The sequence below is a fragment of the Enoplosus armatus genome, chromosome 4 (genome assembly GCF_043641665.1).
Source record: "Enoplosus armatus isolate fEnoArm2 chromosome 4, fEnoArm2.hap1, whole genome shotgun sequence".
Lineage (NCBI taxonomy): Eukaryota > Metazoa > Chordata > Actinopteri > Centrarchiformes > Enoplosidae > Enoplosus > Enoplosus armatus.
In genome coordinates, this window is record NC_092183.1 from 8,606,639 (window position 1) to 8,634,579 (window position 27,941).

The window sequence follows — 27,941 nt, forward strand, 5'->3', positions numbered from 1 at the left end:
TCAAAACAAAATGAACATCATCAGCTTCACGAAGGAGGATTTATTGCAGGACGGCATTAGTTTTAAGTTTTAGCGACGTGTGATATTAAGCTGTGTCCAAATATTATACAACATAGTTCTTGTGTGCAGTATGTAGTATAGGCAAATATAGTGTACTGTTTTTACATTTGGAATTAGAGAAATCAATATACTTAACTGTTGTATACTGACGGGACATTGCATAATGCTTGCGCTGGATGTTTATCATGCTTCTGGAACTGTTTCACCTTCAGCCACAATTCGTTTTTTCCAGCTGTGAGCAGCAATGCATTGTTGACCCAGGCATGTGTGATAAGTACTGATGCTTTAACAGTACACTCGATTCAACACTGGGTGGCAGTAGAGCTTCACGGTCAATGTGAGCCGATCAACTGCAGCTTTGGTATGTGGTTGAGTTAAGAGGACAAAAAGTCTGTCGCGTTGACTCTTGACTGTTCAAACAGACGGTTGTAAACTCCAAAAATATTCATTCTTGCCAGAAAAATCTCTACAGTCCGGTCAAAGCGATGCATCGATTCATTTCTGCATCTCGGTGTCGAGAGGTCGAACAGAGAGACTCTCCTGAGGTCTGAGTCAGCAGAGAAACATCTACACTCAGGAGGAGAGCAAGTTAGATTGATGACTTGTTGGGAAGATGTTATATCCATAAAAATTTGTATAATATACTGCTGTAAACAATTTGTCTGTGTACAAGGGACCTATTCAATTGTTGAGTTAATAAGCAAATGTGTTTATTGTCAGTATGAACATTGATTAACTTTAACCGATCAACTTGTGAAAAACTAGAAAAAAGCAAAACTAAGCTTAATGTTCACGTTACAAAAAAAAAAAGTGGCCTTCATTACAACATGAACATGGTCGAAACACAAGCTGCACCAAGTGTAGTCCTCACGACTGATTACAGGGACTTCATAATCCTCGTCTCCTGTGGCTTTATGCTAATGCTATTACTAAAGATAAACTTAAAATCAATGTCTCATCACTGAAAAATCAAAATGCAATTAACCTAAAGGCAAGAGGCTCAGCATGCGTCTTTTGTTTTTTAACACCGAACACGAGCTTCTCTGACATGAACAGAGGATGAGGTCAGACTCTGCAACAAAAACAAAGCCGTGTCAAGGCCTCGAGTCAGACTTCTCAGTTAAACACATTAATTGTAGAGGTACTGTGAAATGAAGCGGTGCAGTTTCTGCCTGTTTTCTGACAACTGGAACAAAGAACTGACGCCCAGGAAGACGCCTCCTTTCTGACGCTCCTCCGAAAGGACCTGAAGTGAACATAAACACAGCACTTTCAGGACACTCGCAGCCACAATGCTTTTTATTCAGTAACCTTAATTTGAACATTGTGAGCTTGGAGCTTCTCTTATCTATAGTGGTGTGCTTTTTTGCACAAGGCCAAATAAAAAAACTCAGAAGTAATAACAGAGATAAAAACAAGACCTTTCAAAACAAGAACACTTGAAAAAAAAAAGACCATGAAAAAGAAAAACAAAGCTAAAGATGTTAAATAAATAACTGAACCACCTTATTCAGTCTGCAAGGCCTGAAATAATGAGGCGAAATGAGAGAGCCGAACTTCAGACTGTGTTGTCCTTCCTTTTGTTTTATAGTTGCATAAACACTGGAAGCACGTTTCCTTTGATTTGACCTGTAGATCTTAAAAGTCACGTCGTCTTGACATCAGGAAGTGGAAATTAGCTGTCAAATCCTAAAGACAAGCATAATAACGAGCCTGTCTGACTGATAACCTTGATAAGAAAGTTAATAATTGCCTCATGAGATCTTTGCAGATATATAGGTCAACGATGCTCTATTTTTAAAGGCAGCGATTCCCAACACACAGACTGATAGAGGAGACTGATGGGCGCAGACACTGTCTACTTTATTGAGTTGAAAGGCTGAGTGGTAAACTGTGAGAGCAGTGAATTTGTGCCCAAATGTTGATTTATATAGTTATGGATAAAAAGACTGCATCAGAGTTATGAGTGAGCTGCTGTTTTCTCCCTTTTTCTGAATATAATACGGGTGTTTCTCTTCAGTTTTTTGATTTTAAGTTGGTGCCAATTGGCAAGGTTGCCCTTCTCCTTTTTATTATTCCTTGCTGTTGTTTGCAGCGTCAGTGCAGATGGAGATATGGAAATAACAGACGCTCATATTCCTATCTGCAAGACAAACCATGAGCTGCCTTCCTTCTTGCACTGTATGAAAAACAACATCCACAGACTTGAAAATTGCCGCAGCCCGATAATCCTTCACAATAAACATGAAGCCTTTATCTGGTCCCATCAAAGTTTCTGTTTAATCCTCGGTTCATTGTGCCTGAGTGGAGCGTTTTCATGTCAGGTCACCTCACAAGCCACAGGAAGAAACAGAAATATGTCACTGAGGAATCCTCAAAGATAAGTCACAAGAAAATGCACGAATAAGGTATATCTGGTCAGAATATTGTTAATAGCTAGTAAAAAAGCTATCACAAGGAAATGGGGTAAATAGGATCCCCCTACTCAGGAACAATAGATGGAGATAATAGAGGAAATCTACATAATGGAAAAACTGACAAATCGTCTGAGATTGCAAGAAACACAGATGGAAGAAAAACGGAAGAAATGGACACTGTTCAGGACCCAAAACAGCTATGAAGACTACAGAAACTGAGAATGGATAGACTACTGAACATGTAACTCCCGAACAAAACCACTGTTTTTTAAATTTCCTTTTTGTTTATATATCATTTTGTTTTTTAGGTTTGTCTGTTTACATGTTCATCTGTTGGTTTTATATGTTTAGATTTTATTGATGATTTCAACATCTATAAAGTGAAAAAATAAAATAAATAAATAAGTCACCTTACAAACATTTTTCCTGCATTCAAAATCTTAATCTTACATTGCATTATTATTCGTTTTATCATAACTAGTATTATAAAAGAACAGTTCAATATTTTGGGAAATACACTTGCTGAGAGTTAAACGAGAAGATCGATACCACTCTCATGTCTGTGCGGTAAATATGACATTACAGTCAGTAGACCTTTAGCTTAGCTTAGCATAAAGACTGGAAATGGGGGGAAAACAGCTAGCCTGGCTCTGACTAAAGGTGCCTTCCAGCACCGCAAAAGCTCACTTATTAGCACGTTATATCTCTCAAATCTGCTGGATAGTTTAATCTATAATAAAATCATAGTTTACATGCTGGTCATATATTTCGTGAGTAAATTCATTATCAGTAAACTCACTAGTACCTATCTATCAAATAAATGTAGTAGTCCAATATGTATGTATGAGTGCAATGTTGTGTTGCATTTTCAGTTGTCTGTCTCATGCACGTCAGATTGAAGATCAGAAAACGCTTTATCGTTATAACAGAGGTTATCTCGGGGCACCTTTCATACAGAGCAGGTTTAGACCATACTCTTTATAATATTATTTACAGAGACCCAACAGTTCCCACCATGAGCAAGCACTCTGCAGCGCAAGAAAAAAAACTTAAAAACAGGCTGAAACCTTGAGCAGAACCAGGCTCTGGGTGGGCGGTCATCTGCCTCGATCGGTTGGGTTGAGAGAGAAAAAGAGAGAGGGGGAATGAGGCTTCTACTTTGATCAATACAGCTGTCCACACAGGCCGCTCAATGCCTTGCTTTTCAATAGCACAATACGCTTGTTAAAATGACCCAAAGTGTATTTTTACGCTTCAAGTCTATTTTCTTCTGTTTTATGCTCATAACTACACTGATCGTGTGTTGGGCTCTGAAGCACTGCCAAAATACGGGTGACCTACACTCAATACTGTGCCTGAACGCATCCTCTGTAGAGACGCAGCACTGAAGCTGCTGCTCTGCTCAGAGTATAATCTAGCAGAAAATGGAAGTACTAAAGTAAAGTACATGTACATCAAAATTGTTCAAAAAAAAGTACACCACGGATCCCTGCCATGTTATTAGAGGTGTCTCTGTGATCCTACGCAGCCATTAAACGTGTGCTAAAATAAAACGTCGACACAGACAACAATAACAGGATTGTAGGTCCATAGGACACCAGTAATTCTTCTTTTTAAAAGACCAAAATGTGAAATGTAAATCACTTCTGCATGGTTAAGAAACCAAGACGAAATGTTGCCTGTACTACACTTTTCCAATTTCTAATTTTAAATCGCTTTGTCCTTGGCCCAGTGAATTCTCTTCAAAGATTGACATTTCTGCCTCAAACATAATTGGATATGGCTGGCTCGAGTTGGGCCCAGTTTCTCTCTTGTTGCATCAAAATCAGGCTGTGTTCCTGCTCATGCTAAGCTCGAGACTCAGGAATTTTGTTAAAAAGCGCTGCCAGCAATTGACCGTTTATTTGCGATTTGGGGATTTGGGTTGGATTCAGTCTCACCTGGGAGCAGATTAATGTTAAAACTGAAACTTTTTGGGAGTTGGACTGCACCTAAACTTTCAGTCCTGAGTCGAGCTGTAATTCTCCGCAGACAGACAAATTTAGGAACACACACACACACACACACACACACACACACATAAAGGCTGTCACTCACCCCCAGGTCTATTAGTGTTCTAACTGCAGTGTGTGCAGCCTCCTCTGAGCAGCTCTCTGTGAGATACGGCACAAAGGCACACATGAATCAAAAGAACAGACAGATATCCAATATAGAAAAACCAGGTCGGGATAACAGAACAAAGCCATTACCAGTGGGATAGATGGAAATTTTATACTGTGTATTATTGAAGGGTGTCATGGGTAGTTTCTGATTGTCTTATATGGTTTTTTTAAGAAGAAGATGATGTGAGTGGAGGAGCTGCTCTGTGTTTCTTCTCTGGTCTCTGCTGGCTTGTTACAACACACGCTGAATCAGTGGGAAAAGGCGAGGTGACAAGCTTTTGAAGTTATGACACAAAGAAATGGAACACCTTTGTGTGTGAGTGTGTGTGTTTTTGGGAGAGGGGGATGTCAGGTTGAGCTCACCGTAGTGCTGTTTCTTCGTATTTGCTGTGTCACACAGATGGGAGTGTGTCCGAGCCACAAACTCTGCCTCTGCAGCAGGACAGACATGAAAATTGGGCCAATCATTCCACTCAAAGCAAAGTGAGGACTGAGATACTATATGGAGATTTTATGGTATAATACTGTATATTTATGACTGGTGGCCACTGCAAATGACTCAGGGTGAAACATAAATATCAGAGACATGAGGAACATCATTAGCATTTATTTTGACTTCATGTGACACGAATGCTTTAAGTATTAGCTTTAACTAAATACATGAGTGATCCCCAACACCAATCAAAGATGAATGCTGTCCCTAAAACATATAGTACACATACCTGGCAGAGGTGTGAGTAGCAGGTTCAGTCCGGTGGTCGTCCAGCAGAGCGCCCTCAGATGACCAGCTAGCATACTGCAGAGGAAGAAGAGCATCTCTGGACACTGACTTGGCTGGCTTATCTACAAAAGTACAGAGAACGAAGCAGGAGTGGTCAGAAATGACAAAATGAGGATGAGGAGGAGCGGGGGGACAGGAATGAAAGAGCATTTTCCGCTACAATGAGCACATAGTGAGAAGTCAGTTGGCCTGTCGGCCCCAGAAAGTAATACAGCTGCAAGATACGGAGGCACAGTATTATAAAAGTACCACTTGCTAGAGCAGCATACTTTTGTGTGGGTGTCCCAGAGTCAAAAGTGAAGTAGGTTTTGTATTTGGTTTCAAGCGGTAAAACATTCATGTTTTTATGTTCATGTAGACTTACACCTATAAACCTATTAGTCAAAGACATAAAATATACTAATAATGTACAGCAGTCTCTCAGTCACCATAGCCCAATTCAGCTCCAAGAGCGTTAGTGAGGTCAGGTACTGATGTTGGGTAACAAGGCCGGCTCAGAGGTCAAATTCCTCCATAAAGGTGTTGGGTGAGGTCGAGGTCAGGTCTCTGGGCCGGCCAGTCAAGTTCTTCCACACCAACCTCAGAAAATGGTTTTATTTATGGACAAAAAGCTGTAAAATTAAGATTTCCCTTACTGGAAGTACATGAAAGTATGTGGAAAGGGGTGCCCACATACTTTTGGCCATATAGTGTGTACTGGACAACTCTTCCATAAAGAAACCCTTTATCAGTTTGAGGGATTCAGAAGCTGGAAATCTACTTCTGCTCTGCATTCATGTATTGAAACATTTACCATAAATACTGAATGTTAATGTTACATCTGGTAAATGAGGGAGGCCATAAAACTATGGGTTCATAAAAGCACTTCATAAATAGTTTAAGAGTGTGTATGGGGCCACTATAATCATGTAATATGGAAATATGTGGGAGCAGAGTTTTGTATTGTAGAGTGCAGCTGGTCTTGTAACATTGCCTTGTATTCCTTGATTATTACAGAGCCACACTAAACCAACATGAAATGTTAAGTCTCTCAAGGGATGGATGCTCATACCAGTACAGCATACTGAACAGGCTGCAGCAGATATAGTATCATGGCTTTATTCTTCTGCTATCTATAAATGCGAACTCATCCTAGTGTAGGAAACTTATCAGATCATTTTGTTTTTGTCATTGCCGCCTTGTTTTGTGCACAAACTATTTCACAAAATGTTCTTAAAAACACAAATCAAGACTTCATAACAAAGTAATGTTTCATTCAGCGTGACATTGTAAATGGAGCTCATCCAACTTTTCAATGAGCAGTCGCCATTTAGTCAATGAGGCTAATTCAATCTGCGTTAAAACAATCATTACGTGAATGTGCAGCACTTAGATTTAAAATCAACATGGCAGAGAGGAAAGAGAGAGACAGCAGTCTGTACAACAGTCATTAGCTGAGTTGTATGAAGAGTAAAAACACATTATAACAAAAAAGGGCAAATCAGGAACTATGAACAAGGTCAGAGAGGCTGCTTGGCAAAATAAATACTAATAGACGGAATGAGCAAGAGGATGAAACGCACTCTCAGCATAATATCTAAAAAGCCAAATAAGCAGAAAGTGACTCAGAAAGAATATGGTAGCAAGTAAAGATATAAACACTAATATATCGGCCAATATCAGCTCATCAGATGGATCTGTACCAGTGTATATGTTGGAGATAAGTAACAAGAAATGACAGATGTCAAAGAAATGTTTGATGTAGTAAAGAAACACTACATTACCTCACTTGTCCGATAGAGAGCACTTTTCAACTGTTCAAAAAAACTGTTTATTTTTAAGCTGCAGGTCATAAATTAATACATTTTGTGTATGTATACAACCATGTACATCGTTGCTATGTGAGGGAATACTTTGTTTCAGAGCTTACATAGCTGAGCAATATCAATAAATAAAACATGTAAATGCCTTTGGAAAAACTAAAGTTCTACATGTCAGTGAACAAAATGAAGCTTTTAAAGTTCAGTTGTTTGGGCATAAATCTCTAAACTTTGAGCCTACACAAGACCAGTCTTCTTCAACTTGCCAAGCCTGCTGTGAGACCACCTGAAGTGAATTCAACCAGCTTAACCGATAACAGGCAGTAGAGGAGGAGGTAAGGGGATAGCTAAGGGAATATTTTCCATTGGTTGTATATGGAGGTGTTTGCTGTCCCTGTTCAGCATCTGAGCTCAGGGCAGCAGAGCAGAGGCGTCAGGAGAAGAAGAGTGAGTGCATTGGATGGAGAAAGTTTAGAAAGATTAGAGTTGAAAAAAGTAAAGCTGTATAAACATTGGTGAGGCTCTCCCTCAGTGGACAAGTCAGAGAGAGGATTTTATACCAGTGTGGAGGTGGCAGTGGTTTTACTGGACTAGTAAGTGAACTTGCTTGCGGCAAGAACTTATTTGGATGTATTCTGTACAGTTTTCTGTAGCTAGTTACAGTGTTCCTTAAATTTTCTGATAAAAACAGGGTGTCAAACAATGGCTTAGTTGGGATAACTAAGCAAGGAAGAAGATAATGTGCACATCCAACCTCAGTTCAGTAAGGGTAGGTAGTATAGGCTACACTTTACACATGGCTGTAATCCACCAGTACACGTACTGTCACGACTCTTGGGACCAATGCACCTGCACTTTGAGCACTGGCTGTTTGGTCCCTTTGGGGGTTGGTTAGCTGCCTTGCGTTGCTTTGAAGAATCACATATAACAGTCATGACAGTTCTTTTAAAGCTTTAACACATACTGCTAATTGGCATTCAAGTTATGTGACTCAACTGTGTGGCTGCTTTTGTAATGGAGATTTAGTTACTTCAAAGTTCTTTTTCATGTGGTGTTTCTGGTATAATGTACGTGCCCTGTAGGCAGTCACCTAGGGTGCCATCTTTTGTAGGTCGAGCCAGCACGGAACATTTTTCCCTTCATATAACTTATGATGCTTCTCTAAAGCATGTGAAGAAGCCAGAGGGGCCCAGCAGTCCTCTTGTGTACCTTGTAGGAACGCAGGTCCTGCCCCTCACAGTCAGAGTCGCTGTGATAAGGGTCGTCAGTGGTGGTCCAGGTCAGAACACCCTCCTTCTTCCAGAAATCACAGATGGGGACGTCCCTGGGAATCTACATAGGATGGAGGGTAGAACAGACGTAAGAAAGTCAGACTATAACTCTTTCTGCCATGTGCGACTGACTTAAAATCAGTCTTAAAGTATGAGTGTTTGAGTCCTCAAGGGAAATTCCCCAGTGTGTGCTATATTGACCGAGAAAGCTGAATTCTCCTGCTTGCGAAGAAGTGCCGGCAGTGAGCTTCTGATGCCCAACTCCCTATTATTAATCATAAAAATAATCCCTAGAAAATAAAATAATGGAAATGCATATGATTCAAACAAATAAAAAAATACTGTATGAAGGGTTATTCAAATAAAATGCTGACCAGATCCTTTAGATTTTTGATTAATGAAACAAACTTGCGGCAACATGTTTTTCAAAACAGTGCATCATTCGATGATGTAGCGTTTTAGAGAAAAACTTTTTTGAAATGTGTACATTTATCTTACTTCTTCCATGATCAGGATGCCACAGCGTACCAGACTATCAACTGCATCCAGGGCGAAACTCTGGGGCGACTGACAGGGCTGGAGAGGGAGAGAGAGCAAGAGAGAGAGGGAGAGAGATTGGCAATTTTATTTTTGAAACGTTCATGCCAATAAAACCATCTGAACTGAATTGAATTACATTGAATGAGGGAGAGAGAGAGAGAGAGAGAGAGAGAGAGAGAGAGAGAGAGAGAATGAGTAAGCTCGATTGTAAAGCTAGTTTAGAGGTACAAACAGCTTCAGCCCATCACACATCTAAGAGGACAGCTGACAGAGAGCATAAAGTGTATAGTAGAGATGTAGCAGAGATCAGAGGACGAGAATGAAAGATGGCCAGCAGGAGGATGAGAGCAGAGCCATATTTTTCTGTGAGGAATGGGGGGAGAAACATAGCTGCAAGCAGAAGAGACAAGAAAGAGCAGCTGCCGAAATGAAAGGTGGGCAAACAGAAAAAGGAATAGTATTTCTGGCTCCCATTCGGAGCCCTTAAAGTCAGTCTGATGGAGCACGTACAGCCACACACAAACACACACAGATACACAGCCACACTCACAATTTGAAACCTCTCTGCCAGAGATAGAGGCAGCAGAGCAGGATGAATGGCTGTTCAGCTCCATTAAACATCCATTGAATGAGACACACTGGGTGCGTGTGTGTGTGTGTGTGTGTGTGTGTGTGTGTGTGTGTGTGTGATATGAATTCAAACTCACTGGCATGAAGCCCGGAGGCAGGAGATGGCAGAGCTGCAGGGCTCTCTCAGTCAGCTCAGACTGGCAGAGCACCACGTCAAACTCCATGTCAACTTTGACCTCCTCTCCGTCCACGCCGTCACTCCTCACCCTGTTGCTGACGCCACTGCCGGCCACCTCGCACAGCATAGCTGACACCGCACACGCTAAGAACAAAAACACAAACATTTGATCATTTGATGTTGTTCTTCACGCGCCTACACATGGTGAGAAAACTGGTGTTTGGTATTATCCAGTGTAAGCAGGTTTTGGTCTGCATCATGTTGGACGCTGGACTTTGGCTGATGGATCAGTTGATGAGATTTTGCTGATAAGTAGGATCTAGGATTTCCGCCATTTACACAAGCGTTATCTGTTTATTTATTCTTTTTATCCCTATTATCCTGCTTTCATGTGCTGGTGGGAAACTCTTGACATCCAGATTGTTCATGTCTCATTTTGTCACAAATATCGAACCTGGAAACACTGAGACCATTATGGAGGCTGGTGGAGATTTTAAGTTTAAGTGTCCTTAAATTAGTATTTATCATATGGTCCATAGATTTGCTACAATATTACGCAACTACATTTAGCTGACTTAAATCTATTTTCACCACTGGAGGTTAGCAGTCACATCAACTACACGGAGGCTTTCAGCCCACTGCCCACCAGCATCACTTCCTATACAACCAAACAAGTCATGCAGGAATAATGAATCATGCAGGCGAAGTAGTTTCCTGTACTTCAAAACACTACATTATTTTTACCTCCAACAACAATGCTAAAATGGGGCTGCAGTATCTATGGCTTCACTCCAGTCTGCCTGTTAGCATGATATCTAGAAACAAAACATCACACATTTAAAGGGTAATTCCAGTATTTTTAAACCTGGGCTCCATTTTTACAGATGTTGGGGTCTAAATGACTAATAGTGACCAACAACAAGCACTTTTAGGGGAATTACTTTTGACAGGGTGCAATTGCCCCCAAGGATTACATTGTAGGCCGTTTTTTAGACCCCAAAATTGTAAAAATGGGGCCCAGGTTTAAAAATACCAGAATTACCCCTTAAGACCAGTCTTAAACTAAGTTCAAGCAAGTGATGTTATGTATATCTTGGTAACACAGGGAGCATGGTTTTGTATATGAAAACACAGATATGCTGGTTGCTGTGTTGACTCACTTGTTGCAGGGGCAGCACTAGATTAATTGTCTTGACACAATAACATACAAGAACTGACAAAAGAAACAGTTGAAACCAGCTGAAGAACTGTACTGCCACTGATGACCTGTCCTCACATCACTTGTTTGTTTTTGCATGTTTAGTGGGAAAAGATCTTCTGATGCAGGTACAGTACTCTGACACTGCTCAAAGCTTGATATGCCCTTTTCATTCAGAATATTAAGTACTTAAACTTTAAAAATGTCCAAAAATGACCAAAAATGTCCGACATGCCAACATTCAGAGCCACAGCCAAAGCCTCCCACGAAAAATAAGGTGTCTGTAGAAGACAGGGTCTCGAGATGATATTTAGGCTTAAATGTTACAGGAACATTTTTGTCAGCTACACAAGATACATGCATGCAAAGTCACTCACCACCGACAGCCTCCAAAATAAAGGTGTGTGTGACAATCTGGGCCTGGAGGGTGAGGTGAAGTGTGGCAGCAAGAGATGGACGCGGCGCAATAAAAGGGTCTTTCCTAGAAGGAAGGAGACATGAACCAAAAGAAGGAAAGGGCAGTAATGGAGATAGAGGTTTCACTCAAAGGGAAATTGGATTTTTGATAAGCAACAGAGTTTTGCTGTATAGAGCTTATCAGTGTTCTTTGTTTTTTCTTTTGACAGACAGAATACCAACCTAGACGGCGCTGCAGCTATGATGAGGTGAGGGGAGAGCAGAGAGAGGGAATAATGGGCAACCTCCACTAAACTTCCTCCAAAACCGACATCTTTGTTCCTGAACAATAGTTCCTCCGTGAGCCAGGCCACATCACGACACAGGAGAGACGCACTCACACCCTGCAGAGGAGAACGATGGAGAACATTTTGTTCCAAATTCAGATGTGAGCATTAACCATCTGGTGACATTAGTTAGAGACTGGTGGGTATGACTCAGAAAATCATTGTCATACGCTAATAAACTAGCACAAAAACCAATTCTGTTTATGAGCGTCTTGGAGTATTGTTGGTTCCTTAGAGGGGCAGGGGCGGATTTCAACAATGACAGCACCAAGTGGAAAATTGCTCAGCAAACACACAAACACAGGGATGATGCATCTACCTTGCGGTGTCTGTACAGCAAAAGGCTGGACACCAGACTGGTGGACATCACAGCCATGCAGGAGGTTGCAGCTAGAAATAAAACACACACACACACACACACACACACACACACACACACACACACACACACAGTACAGAGATACTGCAGAACAATTTGCATGCCATTAAAACAACAGCTTATAAAGATATATTTATGATTCAGCAGGGGTACATAATCCTGGACCTACAGAAGATTAGGTGGAGGATGATGGCGATGCTGAGGTCTGTCTCTGAAGGAGTTGGCTCTTTGAGTTCAGATGCATAGTGAGAAGAAGGCAGGAGCCACGACATCTCCCTCCGCCCAAACACACTGTCGGTTCTTGACAGAAAAGGTGAGATGAGGGAAGAAGGATGTCAGGATGAATTTACAGAAATGTTATTTTAGGTCGTCTCAACTGACTTATACTTAAAGTATTTTTTGTGAATTCAAACCCCATATTTGAAACTATTCATGGTCGGCATTTTTTCAGCAATATCCATTTAATGTATTCACATTCAGTGATTACCCTCAAGGGATTCACTGGAAACATGTAATCCAGCGCAACTTTATCTTTTAAAGCGTTACACTGGCGAAACATGGGCTTTTATTGTTAAGAAGCCACAAGAAACGCAGTGTATTTGCCACTGCGGTTAGCGCTAACCATGATCAAAAATGCTTCTACAAAGCAAAACATGGACATTTTCAGCATTTCTCTGACAGCGTATCAGTTTTAAATATTGCTGGGAGTAAAGGAACAAGAGGGAGCAGCCACAGTGAGGTGTTAGATGGAGAGTTGCAGGCCAGGTAACCAGCTTTACTAAGTCTGCTGTTGTGTGGACGACTCTCGCGCCGTGCTCAGCATGAGAACTAAAGTTTGTTTGGCTGCACTGTAAACAGATACACTAGTTGCTCTTCTGTTGTATGTCTGACAAAGTAACTGCTCACGGAGTGTTTGCTGTATTAAACCACACTTGCTGATACCACAGTAATCACAGTTGTTGCAAAATCAACAAGGACTGAAATCTTAAGCATTACAGGAAGGATAACACAGTTGCTGAACTACTGGCCTTCAGAATGTCTAGCAGTAAATTGCATTCATTGTCAAGGGAGTTACATAACAAATCATGTGAATGCCAGTCTAAGTATCATTTATTCCCACGGAAAAATGGAAGAGCTTCTTTTCATTATATTACATGGAATTTTTCGGTAATTATCAATTCTATCTTATTACAGTATTTGTGGCCAGGGACAAGAAGGAATAGCTGTATTTCCAGTAAACTCTTAATGACCATTATGAGTTCAGTGGATGACTTAACAAAATATTTCTGAGAATAAAAGGAACGTGTGTGTGGGTAAAATAACTCTGTAGCAAATAACTCAGGTACTTTATGTGCATACAAGCATATAACATATCAGCTATATTACTCTAAAGTGGAGGTGTGTGCCATACATTTTATGAGTTGCTTATCTGAGGCTATGCTAGAGTGATATGAGTGTGTTATTTATGCGTCTTAGCTGTGCATGAGACAGAGAGATATGTAGTAGTGTATCAAGGAGAGCGTGTCACATCTGGCTTTGCTAATACACAAGTCCTACAGACAGTGACATCGTTCATCTCAAACACGAATGAATAAACTGTGAGTCCTCTGTAAAATAAGTGTTTGTATGTGAGGGCTTTTAATTTTCATTACGGCAGCCCTCACATTCGCTGCATTTTTTATACATGGGAACAAAAAAAAGAGGCTTCAAAAGCTGAAACTTGAGCAGCCACTGACAAACAGAATGAGGAAGCATGGCAGAGACACAGTGTTTAGTGCAGGGGCATGTTAATGATGTAGACATGCAGAAAGAACTAAAATTGCTCACATGCTGATAACAAGCCAATCTAACTATCCCTCTCTACCTCTTTTCATCTATTACTTTCATTTCTTTCTCACGTTGTTTTTTTCGTCAGCATCCCGCTTTCACAGAAGAATTAAACATATGAAGGGAGAAGCCACTTTGCTTGTCAGAAGCCAAGCAGAGACTGAGTGAGGATGTTATTTTCTTTCTGTTATCTTTTTCACTGGCAGACTCTGTAATGTCGATGGTAATTGGACCGAGTCTAAGAGGATGAAAACTCTCCTCAGAACTTGCATTGTATCTGTGCCAGATTCAAGGTTTAGAGGAAAGTTTATCTTCAAAGTTTGCAAGAAAGTAACTTTCCAATTTCACAGATGTTAGATAAAACACAATCCAAATCCAAATCCCATTGTGGTTTGATCATATACAGTATAAACACTCACTCGTGCATACAGTTATGTATACAGGTGGTTTGATTACCTGTTGTTGAGGATAACAGGCAGCAACAGGTCCTGTAGAGGGAGCCATTCATCTACTCTGCACCTCCCCGAGTCACACATCTCCTACACACACACAAAAATATGCAGACCTGCAAAGTAGCATCTTTAAGTCTTTCAATATTGGTGCTCTGGTGAAGAAAATTAGACAAAGTTTGCATTAAAACATTTAATTACAGCTTTTATTGCTGCAGCCCATTCCTCCATTATTATCACCACATGATAACCTTCAGCTCCACTCAGTTGCCAGTTTATTAGGTACACCTAGGTAAAATTAACATACAACAGTCCTGCAATAACTCCAACCTTCATAAAGGGTATAATGGTTAAAGTTAAAATTTTTATATGTTTAGAGAGCAGCTGATTTGACTTTATGATCATTTTGGAGGCTAACTTTGGCCAATGACAACAAATGACGTCAAAGCCAAACTCCCAAACCATGCCTGAAACTCTGAATCATACTTATGGAGATTATCCTGCTGGCCAAATGCAGCCTACGAGTGACTAGAGCCCCGATGCAAACTATCCTGCCTCTGCCAATAGGATAAATCATTCAAATACATATAGCCTTGAACATGCTGCTGCCAATCACACTGTGAACACGTGTACCAACTAATATAACTAATTTAGTATGCCCTTTTATAATTTTTTATCGTTTTTTTATATGGCCTAAAATTAAAAAAAATCAACACACATTGGTAGAAGCTAATTTAGTCAGTCCACTTCCAAGGTCAGCGTGATTTATGACCAGGCTTATTCTTTGCCTGCCCAACCTCACCTGGAGGTTTTGAATCTGGGGGCTGCAACCCCACAAAAGGCTTAATATGAAAGATTAATATGAGGGGTTACAAGATGATGATAGAATGATAACAGGATAAGAAAAATCTGTTACACAAAAATATGTTGCTTTATTTTTACTTACTTGTAATACTGAATACTTTTACTTTTTAAGATCTCTAAAAATCATTAAAATGAAACAATCAGGGAAGGAAACACCACTTGCACTGGTTGCACTGCTCACAACTCATGCCCACACTTCTAGTCTATAACCTGTGATGAGGTATCACGTGTAGACATTACTTCATTTTAAATGGGTTTCATACAAAAAATGTTGAGAACCACTTCTGTAAAGGATAAGCAAGTGTGTGATGATATGCTCTTTCTGCTGTGCACCTTGAGAGAAAATGGCTGAGCAAGGTGGATCCTCACACTTCCTCCTGGTCTCCTCCAGAGAAGAGACCACAGCCACTGCAACACAGGGATTAAGCCAACCTGTGAGGACATATAAAACACACACATTCATAGGAGTAATACATGCAGCGAGTTAGCGATTCTATCATAATGAGGCCTTGGCCTTAGAAGGGACATTACAGCAGCAACACCACTAATAAGCAGGATTTATGATGAGCTCCAAGATACATAGCCAGTCTGAGAGTGTGTGTGTGAGTAGTAGGAAGAAGTAGTAGTGTGTTCAGTACTGTGTGTGCACTGTGTATGAATGACAGAACAAAATGATGAGGTGAGGACCTTATTATGGAAATTAACCGAAAGCAACACCCACTCTCCAGTATTGTCTCAAAGTGCAGATAACAGAGGGAAGACTAATGGACACTAATAGCAATCACCGATGCTTTGAAAAAATTAAACGCAAACCTCAAATAATCAACCAACGCTGGCCAGTGAGAAATTAGAGAGCAAAGTTGTGAAACAAGACTCTCATACAGTAGCTGTACTGGATCATTACTGACAATTTTGTTTTTTTTGTCTAAACCAGAAGTTTGCGACTGTGGGCACCCCTTCAGACAAAAAGGAGACAACTGCGCCCTCCACCACGATATTCTGAGTTAGGTCAGAAATTATTGATAGTGCAGCATGAAATAATAATATTAATGTATTATGTAATTCCTGTTATTCCCTGTCTCACTTCTATTTGAGGGATAACCATGCTCTAAGTTTTGGAACTGCAGTTCCCATAATGCTTTAGGGGATGTAAACAGGAAGTATTATGTTGCCATGTATTCAGTGAGTTATGCTGTAGGCTACAACTTGAGCCCCCCAGTCTTTGATATTGAAGAAAATGTAAAAACCTGGTGATTTTCAGGCTAGTTGTGAAGCTATTATGGGGATATTTTCATCTGTGATTTCTAAGCAGATATATGGAAGTTTATTAGCGATGGACATCGGAGATACTGACTATATCTCTGACTATATCCACAGGATAAATAAATATGTGTGAAAATATGTGTATCATGTCTGTGTGTTCAGATTTGACTGAGTTATGATTATGATTTGTGATGCAAATGGCAGCAATCTGGCCCTAAGGGTTTTAAAGTTCCTTAATTTCCTCCATGAACTGTGTGTCACGGCCTCCGCTGCAGCTCCACCTGTCTTTGCCTCACGTCTCTTCCTCTGTGGCCCCGGGGGAGGCAAACCACACAGTTTGAAAACCTGTGCTCTAAACCAAACCTGTTCACTTGCTCCTAAGGACATTACAGGCGGCTCTTATTAAGTGTTGTTTGTACGTACTTGCAAGTGTGTGTTTATACGCATCTACCTGTATGCTGGTCTTGGGCACACAGTCGTAGGAGATGCCCACAGGGACCAGACTGACATCGGGGACAGATCCCCCTTTGATGAGCTGTCTGATGCGAGCCAGCCACTGGCCACCTTGGCCAGACTCCGCTGACACACCAACACTTAACGCCTGGCCCTCATGTAGCAGCTCACGTACCAGCTGAGGAGGGAGGAAAGAGAAAGGGGGAGAGGGAAAGATGGCTGAGACAAAGGTCTGAAAAGTCCTGGCAGTAGGGGAACAATTAACACAAAATGTCTGCCATTCATTTTTAATATATACATAAGCAATTTTGCAAACTAGACCTTGGAGGGTAAACAAAGAGGAAAACAGTGTGTGGAGGGCAGCTGAGGGAAGAGAAGTCAAAATGCAGGAAGCAGGCGGGATAAAGAGCAGAAATAAAAATGGACTGTAGGGGACACTTCATGACATTCAGAGATACTTCCCCTGCCCCAAGTACTGTTTTCCCCTTACAGACAAGGAAGATTCAATTACCATTGAACAGCAGCTAAGCAGACCCACACTCAATAAACAATAAAGGTCTATTAACATTGAAATACAACCAATAAACAAGCCTGCTTTCTCACGCACAGCCAATATGCTTACTCACATAAATGGTCAATGAAAAAAAGACAAAGTACTCACGGCGTCACTCATAAACAACCTGTTTATGTTCCACTGTAGCTGTAGTCTTGTAGATTAATGTCAGACTGAGCCATTTTATTGAGCTGTATGGCACAATATTGATCTTAATAAAGCCAGTAACTCCTCCAAATGAAATATGTCTTTAGGCAAACTGACACAAAGCACAAAAGAGCTCCCTTGCCAGATACAAAGACAGGAAGATATTAACGATGAACAGGTGTTGATCATTGATAAAACTCAAGTAAACAGGGACACAGCAAAGAGTACAAAGAAGGTACTCGAGGAAAGTGTGATAGATGTAAGAGAGGAGAGAGAGGAGGGAACCATTAATATAGACCACATAAATCTCCAAAATAAGGGGAAAAAAACACAAATTACCTTCACATAAAAATAGAAACAACCTGTTCAGACCTGCCAGACTCACACAATCAAACTAACCACCATTCTTCTTGTTTCTCCACCCTCTCCTCATTGCTTTGTCTCTCCAGCCAACTCCAAAGCTGCAATCTCTGTAGCAAAACTCAAGCCCCTTGGTAATTTTGAGAATGAATAGAGAGTGGGATGGGGCTGGGAATGAGGGAGAGGGGGAAAAGACAGGTTGTGATTCTGATTGAGGAGCTGACTGTGATAACACTCCACCATGGAGTGCAATGAAAATTGTGCGTATGTGAGTGAGTATGAATTGAACTGAATGCACATGTACTAAACAGCCAAATTACAAGGACAGGTATCGTTTGCTTACCCTGCAATTTTATATAATTACCTGCTGTCTCTGAAGGTTTTTTTCATCAAAATGCATTAGCAACATGTTTTCTGATTCATGGCCCAGTGCCTCATTTCCATCTACTAGTAAACAGGCTGTTTTGAGGTTCACACGCGCGGCTAATGAGGAACAGCTCCGATTGTCAGGCTGGAATGGTTTGAGAGGGTGTTTATATGGTTGGTGACTCTGAGAAAAGGGTTGTTGAAAACCTTCTGTGGCCTTCCATGAGCATTGAAAAGTGCAGAAGTTACTGTACTTAAGTGATGATACTTAAGTACATTTTAATTGGGGGTGGAGAATACAAATTTGAAACAGAAAGTCTGTCTTTGGGTGGTTGTTGGTGTGAAGAAGTGGGCATCACTATCGATAAGCTCCAATCAAGGCTAACGGCATCATTAGCTTAATGTAGCTTGTCGGTCAAAGACTTTGGTCCAGACTGAAATATTTTAGCAACTATTGGGATGGGTTGCCATGACATTTGGTGCACATATTTACGGTCCCCAGAGGATGAATTGTACTGTACTGACTTTAGTGATCCGTTAGTGACATTTTCATCTGGTGCCAGTATGAAGTTGACATAGCTGATAGCTCATAGCTCAACAACTATTGGATAGATTACTATGTAAATTGGTGCAGACATTCATGGTCCCCTCAGGATGAATTGCAATAATTTTGAACCCCATGACTTTAAATTTAGCGCCACCATCAGGTCAAAATTGAAATTGAAATATTTTTAGGTGTTCACCACTGTTCTTACTTCAAACCTCATAGAATTACAATCACCATGTATATCACCACATCCTACCTCATCTCAACCCCAAACCATCAAAACACGTCAGACTTACGGCGGTCATGACAGGTGAGTACAGACTGTCCATCTCAGCTTCCTGCTCAGTCAGTGCAGAAGGTGGCAGGAGGACCACACCTACTTTCTGCAGGAGTGATCTATAGTGAAAATAGAGGATACTGTATCTCAGACATAACTAGTTTCATTTAAGAAGTTTGGAGCCATGATGCATCTTCGCACTGTGTTTAAAATTTAATTGACTGGCCTAAATATAATGCTGTGAATAAAAGTGATACATTCAGCAACTAATTTCGGGCAAAAAGGGTGTCTGTATTATTTGTGGGGGAAGATACTGTATGTTCTCTATACAAGAATATATACTGTATACTTGTTATCTCTGTGCAACCTGCCTGGCAGCGTCTATGTGGGTTTGTGTGCATGTGTGTGTGTGATAATACCTTAGGAAGGAGCTGTTAATCTGGAGAGGACAAACAGTGTATGGGACTCTCAGGTTACGACAGAAAAGCACCAGAGGGATGAGAGCACAGTCCATGATGCTCTGACGCACATGCACATAAACCAGCAGAGATCCCTGAATTACAGAACAGACTCAGCTTTAGATAAATAAGATTCTTCACATCGTCCTTCATTATGGCAAATAATAGTGGACTGTGCAGAGGTGGCGCACGGATAAGGAGAGTGTTTCTGTGGCCTTATATTCGATCAATATTATAATAAAGCCCCACAAGCTTCAGATAGTATCAGCAGAATGGAATGTCAAGAGAATACATTTATAATTTAAAACCTGCAGTGATACAAAATTGGAAAATCTTCTAATTTTTACACTCTAATACTTAACACAGATGCAGGCAAAGATTAAGCATGCATGTGGGGAGTATGTTTAAGTGACTGTATGTGCTGTAGAGGGTGACCGCACACAATGAGTTTTTTTTTTCCCCAAGGTCAACAACAGCTCTATTATTCTGTATGTGGCCCTTTATCTTTTGAGCAGATTTTTTTTTCATTATGGACATAGAAATGAAGAGCTATTATCGCTAACTCAATTATATATATCGAGTGAAGTCAAAGCAGAGAGATAAAACATGATTGTACGTGGATATGATAGTATCACTACAGTAAAAAAGGCAATAAGGTTCGCAATAAAAGTGCTGCAATATTAAGACAGGCAAGTAGTCAGAGTATTGCTCGGTTCTTTTAAAGCCATGGTGAAAACAGGTTTATTCCTTTTTTTAATTTTGTTTTCTCATCTTTTATCTATCTGGCAGACCTGTCCCAAACAACTCAAAAGACAATTACTGGCAGTCACAATGACGTCATATGGATTCGTTTTTATCTATTATTATTTCTGTAATCAGCACACAGCAAATAAAACTGTTATTTGGTGAGAGTGCCACAGGCAGTTGGACAACAAAACATTTTTTAAGTCTCTCGTTATACTAATTTATGTGTGGAATAAATGTGAGATTACGAGGTGAAAATATAGAAAATCATATCATACATTTGAGGGTAAACTGAGACACACTGGATCAACCTATTTCTAAGTTTCAAAAATGCATTTAGACAAATGGAAAATCATTCAGATGAGAGGACACTATTCACATGGTGTAAGAAACCTTGAATATGCACTAACAACCAGCTGACAACCATTGAAATCCATCAGCATCACTAGAAAACATCCTAGTAGTTTTTATGGATGGCTCAACACCACTTTTTCATCTCTGATACATATACTGAAAGCTTGAGTGTGAGAGCCGATACCAATCCAATACCGTCTTTTTCCCCTCTCTTAAACAACTAACTAACAAATCTAAAAACAAACAACTTTATTCCCCTAAAAGAAGAAATAAAGAGCCCGCAACAGGACTCAGTTATGGACAGTACAGTAAAATTGGCATCTCAAGGCACTCACAACTGAAACTCAAGACTATTTCACCTGATATCAAGTTAGCTGCATTGAAAAAAATACATATCTAAGGGTCGAAACAGTGCAAGCTCTAAAGTTTCTTTCACATGTAACCTCTAAGGTTGAACTGTATGTAAAGGTGCAAGTGTTTAATCGGGTTCAAGTTTCCACCCCGTTGAAACACTCCCATTGCATAAATTGCACTCTGCTATTTTGCTTTTTTCTTCCTTGAGCTTCATGGTGACATGATGACAGCGCTGCTCACCTGTGTTACTTGTGACACATCTCTCTTTATGGCATGTTGTTCCAAGTTTAGTTAAGCATTTACATGATAGTGTAGGCTGATGAATTGTATCTGATTACAGACCGATACCGATACTGACACAGTGGTAGTAGGTTTGTCTTGGTTTATGTAATTGACTGATTTTCAGTGAGATCTTAGCTAAAGGCAAGGTTCACTGAATTCATTCATGCCCATCTTGAACCTCTGCAACAGCAGCCTGACTCAGACTTATTCTCAGACTTATCTACTTGTATCTATTTAGTCAACCGTGTAATTACAGTTGTGTAGACTTTGGTAAAAAACTGAAAATAATTAAGTATAACAAGGCAAGTAAGAGAAACTTGAAAGTTTCAGGTATTTCTTGACAGACTCTCGAAAGTAATACATTTCAATATTTTTTACTTTACTTCACTGAAAATATTCTTCTATTCTATATTTTTGTTTATCTACAGAGTAAAAAGGCAGTAGCATCTCATTAGATAGCTGAGACTGGTTTCACATCCTGAGTGTGGATGTGTGTGGAGCCAAAACATCATAGTATCTGTGTTCAAACATGTGCTTTCCATGTTTTGCAGGAAGAGTTGACACCCTTTGGGGCAGCGGTTATGGGCACATTTAATCATCTGTGAATAAAAAAGTTAGGATACTTGCACCTCTTGTGAGGCTCTGTGCAAAGCCGGCAGATGGTTGAGGTTAACTTCAATGCTGCCAAATACCGAAGCAAACATCTTCAGCATCAACCAGCCCACGAATCTAGTCAGGAGAGGATAGTGGGTGGAGAGATGTATAGAAAGAAGGAAGAAAGAAGAGGAGAAAAAATTAATGACTGGAGATAAGGAGGAGAGGGGGACACAAGGGAATAATGGACAGATAGTGGTGAAGCTAAGAAGAAATAGCCGCCAATAACATGACGTCAATCAGGGAGCTTCAGCAAAGAAAGTGAAGATGGAGTTAAGTGTGACAACATGTAAATGAGATAGATGGGAGTGAGATAAAGTGAAGGGAAGAGGGATAAGAATAAAAAAGAAACTGATGACATCGAAAAAAAGCATAACGGGAAGCGATAAGGGGGTGTGTGTGAGGGTGACAGCTGTAGATAGAGACGAAGACCGAGGCTGTAAATGAGGGAGAGTGAGAGAGAAAGAGAGGAGAAAAAATAAGAAAGACAGGGGGGAAAAAAGTTTCCATTCCATTTCACTAGACACTTTCAGAAATCTAATACTGTCTGTGGCTACAGGAACAGGCTCCTGAGACCTGACAGAGTCATAACACCCAACTTCGATTTAAAATACAGCACGCATCTTTTTGCCAGGAGCGTTTGAAAAGTGTTGCATGTCCTCCACTGCCCATGGACAAATTTATGCTTCATCAACTGTCAGTCATCTTGAAGAGCACGATGACTGACTGATGGATGGTAATGTCAGTAGGTGGTTAAATATAAAACATTGGCAATCTGAACAACATCCTACATGTCTAGTAGCACACCATATGAACCATTTCATATGAACCAAAAAAACGTATTAGAAAATATCTTGTACTTTGAAGTACAAAGATACACGCCTGTGTACATAAAAACAGGGAGGAGCATTTTGATTAAAAAAAACAAACAAACCTAATAACCGAGCCTCAAATTCTGTTGCACGCTATCAGCAATAAGAAAATAAAGATTGCAACAAAAAATCATCAAGATGAATCAGGTTATTTTCATATTCGTGGTGCGCTGTTTCGTCCCTAATTATACTACGAATTGTTTCTGAATCTGCTACAGATATGATTCCTGCTTTGCCTGCATTCTTTCTAATGGCCAGCAGGGGGCGACACCACTGGCTGCAAAAAGAAGTCCAATTGTGTGAAAGTCCACAAGAAAATTACCTCACTTCTCACTTGCTTTATTACCTCAGTTAACACAAGTTTATGTTTTAGGGCATGGCTACTATACTATACTTTAATTATTGTCAACAAATCCAATGAAAAGCCGTATCCATTAAGTAGTAGCACCAAATTTATGAGAAAAAAACAATTTGCAATAATTTAAACTGCTGGCCACAACAAAAACCTTAAAATAAGTATCATTATATTATCCAAAAAGACTATTTTTCTATTTTGGGGAAGACTGAGGAATAATCATTAAAAGAAAGCTTTCAACTAGTGGCTCATCGCATCTCTATTTTTGCATCAATCATACTGTTAATGTAGAATATATCCTATTAATTTCTTGTTACATTTAAGTGAAATGGTTGCATAGTGCTGCTTTAAATCAATACACAAAAGTATTGTATTAATAAATAAACAAAAGACAACAATCTCTGAACCTCACCCTTTGCCCACACACACATAAACAAACACACACACACACACACACACACACACACACACACACACACCTTAAGAGACCAGGGGAGATGCAGGTGTTAATGAGGGGGAGGAATGGTGAGAGGCGGTTGATCTGCCCTCGGCCGTCTCCCCCCTCAGGTGCTTTATGCTCTGCTGTGAGCGCCTCCTTCACCCTGAAACACATGGTCACAGGACAGCAGGGTTGGCACGGCACAAAGCCCCTTTTGTGCTACACACAGACAAACACCCACCTCCCAGTAAGACAACAACAACAACATCTCTGAGTAAAGAGGTTACATAAAGGTTAAACTCAATTACACCGAAGGAGAGAAAACAACAAATACAAACTGAAGACTCTGTGACAGTGATAGGGAAAGTGTGACGACAATCCCAAGTTATCCCATTTCTCGCCATTCACTCTGCACAGCCCCCATTTTCAGTATCTTTGTTTGTGTCTCTTATCGCCTCTCCTCCTCTCTCTTTCCCTCTCTCTACAACTGCAGGACCCGTTTCATTTTCTGTATCTCTGCCTATCATTTATTTACTCTCCTCTGGCATCTCTCCACCTCTTTGTCTTTCTCCTCACCTGTTGCTCTGACAGACTCTCTCCAGTCTCTTGCTAACAGGACTCGCGTAAACCTTGCACCCACTCACAAACAGCGCGCAGCACACCCTACGCACCAACCAGCCTCGATACCTACGATAGAAAACACACAATGCAGAGGCAGAAAATGGGCATGGGTGAATGTGTTGGGACTGAAACATTGTGTATGTTTGCCTGAATATCAATACCTGGTTTGCATCTCGTTGACCCTCAGCAGGTTGTGGAAGCCAAGGGAAGAGTTCTGTCTAAGCTTTTTGCACTAAGCCATGACAGAAAAAGACACACAGACAGATTTAACCCAGAATGAGCTCTGTTGGACAAATCCAATGTATCGTATAAAAGACACATGCAGCTGAAGGACACCATCTGAGTGGGGACATAATTTCACTAAACAAGCTTAAGTATCTTTGAAGTGAAGTAGTTGGTTTCATTGTAATTTGGATTTGGAAGCAAACCTCCAGGAATAGATTAAATAAATGAAATTTGTAGGATGGTGTCGACATACAGCCTACCTCTCTCATTTTATTAGCCTAATTTTCAACCTTTTTCCTTTCCTCTACTTTCTCTCTCAGACCTTCTCCAGACTTGGAGAACTACGCTGCACACTCACCAGACTGTCTGGGGTGCACTGGTGGCAGCACTGGTCAACAATTGGTCTGAACTTGCCCAGGCAGGGAGGCACCGTCTTCACCTTTTTCTTGATCTTCAATTCCCATGACAACTGAAAGAGAAGGAATTACACAAACATGGTGTCACATACACAGGAATTGCAATAGTATCCACTTATTGAATCTACATGCAGTTGCCAATTTATTAGGTACACCTAGCTAAAACTAAAACAGTTGCAGTAATACAACAGTTCTGCAATAAATCCTAACTTCATGAAGGTTATAAGTTTTTATTTTTATTGTTTTACTACCACAAGCTACATCCTCCAATATGACCACACAGCCAAATCAACACCTTTCTAGAACAGTTTAAAACTGAACAAAAACTTAACATTATAACCTTTATGAAAGTTATAATTTATTGCAGGACTGTTGTGCTAGACTGCACTAGGGCAAAAACTGGCAACTGAGTATACATAGTAATTCATGATGACTGGACTTGCTCTCTCTACTTTTGGATAGGATAAGTCAAAGATGTCGGATAGACAAAGACTGACAAACAATCACCATGACAGCAGATCATTACACATAGCAATGTATCCTTATATTCCGAATAATTACATTCACTAAAACTACCTCACAGTAGCATCTAAAAGTCTAATTAAGCCGGGTTTTTGTAAAATTAAAACACATTTGTGTTGTAAAGAAAAGCTATAGAACTTGATCTCTTACTGCACCATTAACCCGCCAACACATAAAAAGTAAGATTTCAAAATAAGGTCAGGGGCAGAGGAGAAATCGAATACTGACCTGCCACATTTATACCACATTTATACGTGGATTTACTGAAGCCAGGTTATTACAGTGCATGTAAACTTGTTCTCTGATTACCTGAGTAACCTGATTTCTCCCAATAACCTGGTCTCTTTGTGTGTATGGAAACTTGACTAAAAATGGCAGTATCGATAAAATGTCACATTCCTGTCAGAGTTACGTTTCTCTTCAGAAATATAACAGCACTGGTAAATCAAAAGAGAAAAAAAAAGCCAGTTTAAATCCTTCGATTCTTTGCTCTTGATTTGATTTTGGGTTTGTTATGATTTCTGTGTTGCTGTGATTGGGTTAACTCTGAATCCATGGGAGCATGCAATAACTTGCAGTGCAGTAAATATTAATACGGAGCCCATATGAGACCCTGTATCAGGCAATCAGTGCACATCAGGCATAAACAGCTCATGCACTGAAGCACAGGCCAGACTGTGAACTGTATACTAATCAGCCAGACTTAAGATCTCCTGCAGCAAGTAGATTGCTGGTCAGTTGTACAAATATTTTATAGTTAACCCTAACCCTAACCCTATAATAACAAACAGCAACATTACCCATAATTATCATGCAGTGTGTGCGTGTGGGCTGTTACTGTGCCTTAAAATAAGTGTTAGTCAGGATTCAGACTGATTACCCCGCTTAGACGGAATGAGCAAATGAATCTCTCCTAAAATCAATGACACTTTCTCCTGGTTGAGTGATGATGATGGATCCCAGAAAACAGAGCAGCTAACAGAAGCAGCGCCTTGCCAAGGAAAGGTCGATTTAAAGACAAAAGATTACTGTAATGACAAAGCTCGGATCAAACTATCAATAATTCCAATTACCATACTAGGTGTGAACAAAGAACGGAGAAATAGAAACACTCAATGATACAAGTGTGAAGGCAAAGTTTTAGTATCATAACCTGTTAAAGGAATAGAATAGGCCTTTTGGGAAATAAGCTTATTCACTTTCTTGACCAGAGTTAGATCAGAAGATTGATACCACTGTCACTGCTTTTCCTACCTTCCATTGGTTTAATTTTGGTACATTATCAAAGTCAACTTGCAGAGCCTTGAAACTTAGTAACATAGTTAATGCATCATAATGAAACACACGTCCATGTTGGCTTTTGTTAGTTACTTTAACTTAATTTTAGAGTTTTAATAGTGTTAAAATCATGGAGTGATCTGTGAATCCTTCCTGATGGTGTATTCACGTGCTAAAGTGAAGGTCTGACAACAGAGCCATTCAGCTGCCACAAAACACTGTATTCATAAGCTATGGTGTTTGGAAACTCAACAAGGAGTACAAATAATTATCAGACATTAATAATTATCTGACATGAACACACACACACACACACATAAAAACCCCATGGAAGAATGACAATTTGTGGCTTGAGGAGAAGAAATGTACTGTTATATTATATTATATAATATTTCTAGACAAATAACAGTTTGTTATCCATCCGCCTAGCATTCCTGATGACAACAAGACTCTGGGAAGTCATCATGCATCAACTGTTTTTTGTCAAAAAAAAATAGTAAAAGTAAAGCACCCAACTCTCTGTGTGTACAAATTAAACAAACATGATATAACACAGCCTTTTGAACTCTGGACAGAGCCAGGTTAGCCATTTCCCCCTGCTTTCAGTCTTTATGCCAAGCTAAGCTAATCGCCTCCAGAGGCATATTCAACACACAGACATGAGACTGGTATCGATCTTCTCATTTAACAGCAAATAAGCATATAAAAAAGTCAGTATTCCTTTAAAAACTCTCTTCATTTCACTGACGGATCAGTATGACTCAGTGCTGCATCATATCCTGTGATTTGTTAAACATCAAACAGAGTTAAACACATGGGGCCATGCATGTTCTCTTGTGATTGCGAGGAACAAAGAGTTTGAGATTAGTGCACATGGAGCAATTTGAAGAGAGTCATGCAGGTCGTGTTCTTACAGCAGTTCTATTCTGTTGAATTGATGGAAGGACGAGGTCTTTGTTTATCTCGTCATTCTTCTCCTGCACCATGGTGAGCCCCCTGCAGACTTCCACCCAGAGACCTACCAAAGACAAGATTGGGGGAAAAGAGTATACAGCGTCATGTTAAAACAGAACTCACATTGTGTTGGGTAATAAGGATTGTTTGTGAGCACATGTGAATGTCAGTGGGCAGTCATTTTTAGGAGCTTTACGATACAAGACCAA

The 27,941-nt window shown here is 40.2% G+C and overlaps 1 protein-coding gene across 1 annotated transcript; it reads right to left on the reverse strand.

Moving 5' to 3' along the window:
- Positions 1–1,189: 1,189 nt before the first annotated feature.
- Positions 1,190–27,764, reverse strand: gpat2 (glycerol-3-phosphate acyltransferase 2, mitochondrial). The gene is made up of 22 exons (XM_070904973.1): positions 27,693–27,764; positions 24,921–25,031; positions 24,499–24,569; positions 24,293–24,403; positions 23,757–23,879; positions 22,026–22,125; positions 19,624–19,757; positions 19,224–19,323; positions 16,953–17,132; positions 15,572–15,670; positions 14,382–14,464; positions 12,268–12,398; positions 12,039–12,109; positions 11,616–11,776; positions 11,354–11,457; positions 9,738–9,922; positions 8,989–9,066; positions 8,429–8,551; positions 5,362–5,482; positions 5,003–5,071; positions 4,575–4,630; positions 1,190–1,306 (listed from the first exon to the last, which is right to left on the reverse strand). Exons 1-22 carry the CDS (start codon positions 27,762–27,764, stop codon positions 1,190–1,192), a joined length of 2,400 nt encoding a protein of 799 aa, XP_070761074.1.
- Between the last annotated feature and the right edge of the window lie 177 nt (positions 27,765–27,941).

Excerpts from the sequence above, each read along its gene's own strand:
- gpat2 (XM_070904973.1), bottom strand. The coding sequence starts at position 27,764 with ATGGTGCAGGAGAAGAATGACGAGATAAACAAAGACCTCGTCCTTCCA. Across the intron at positions 9,923-11,353 it reads TATTTTGGAGGCTGTCGGTG|CGTGTGCGGTGTCAGCTATG; the intron begins GTGAGTGACTTT and ends TTTTGTTCTTAG. Across the intron at positions 1,307-4,574 it reads GAACACTAATAGACCTGGGG|GTCCTTTCGGAGGAGCGTCA; the intron begins GTGAGTGACAGC and ends TGTTCACTTCAG.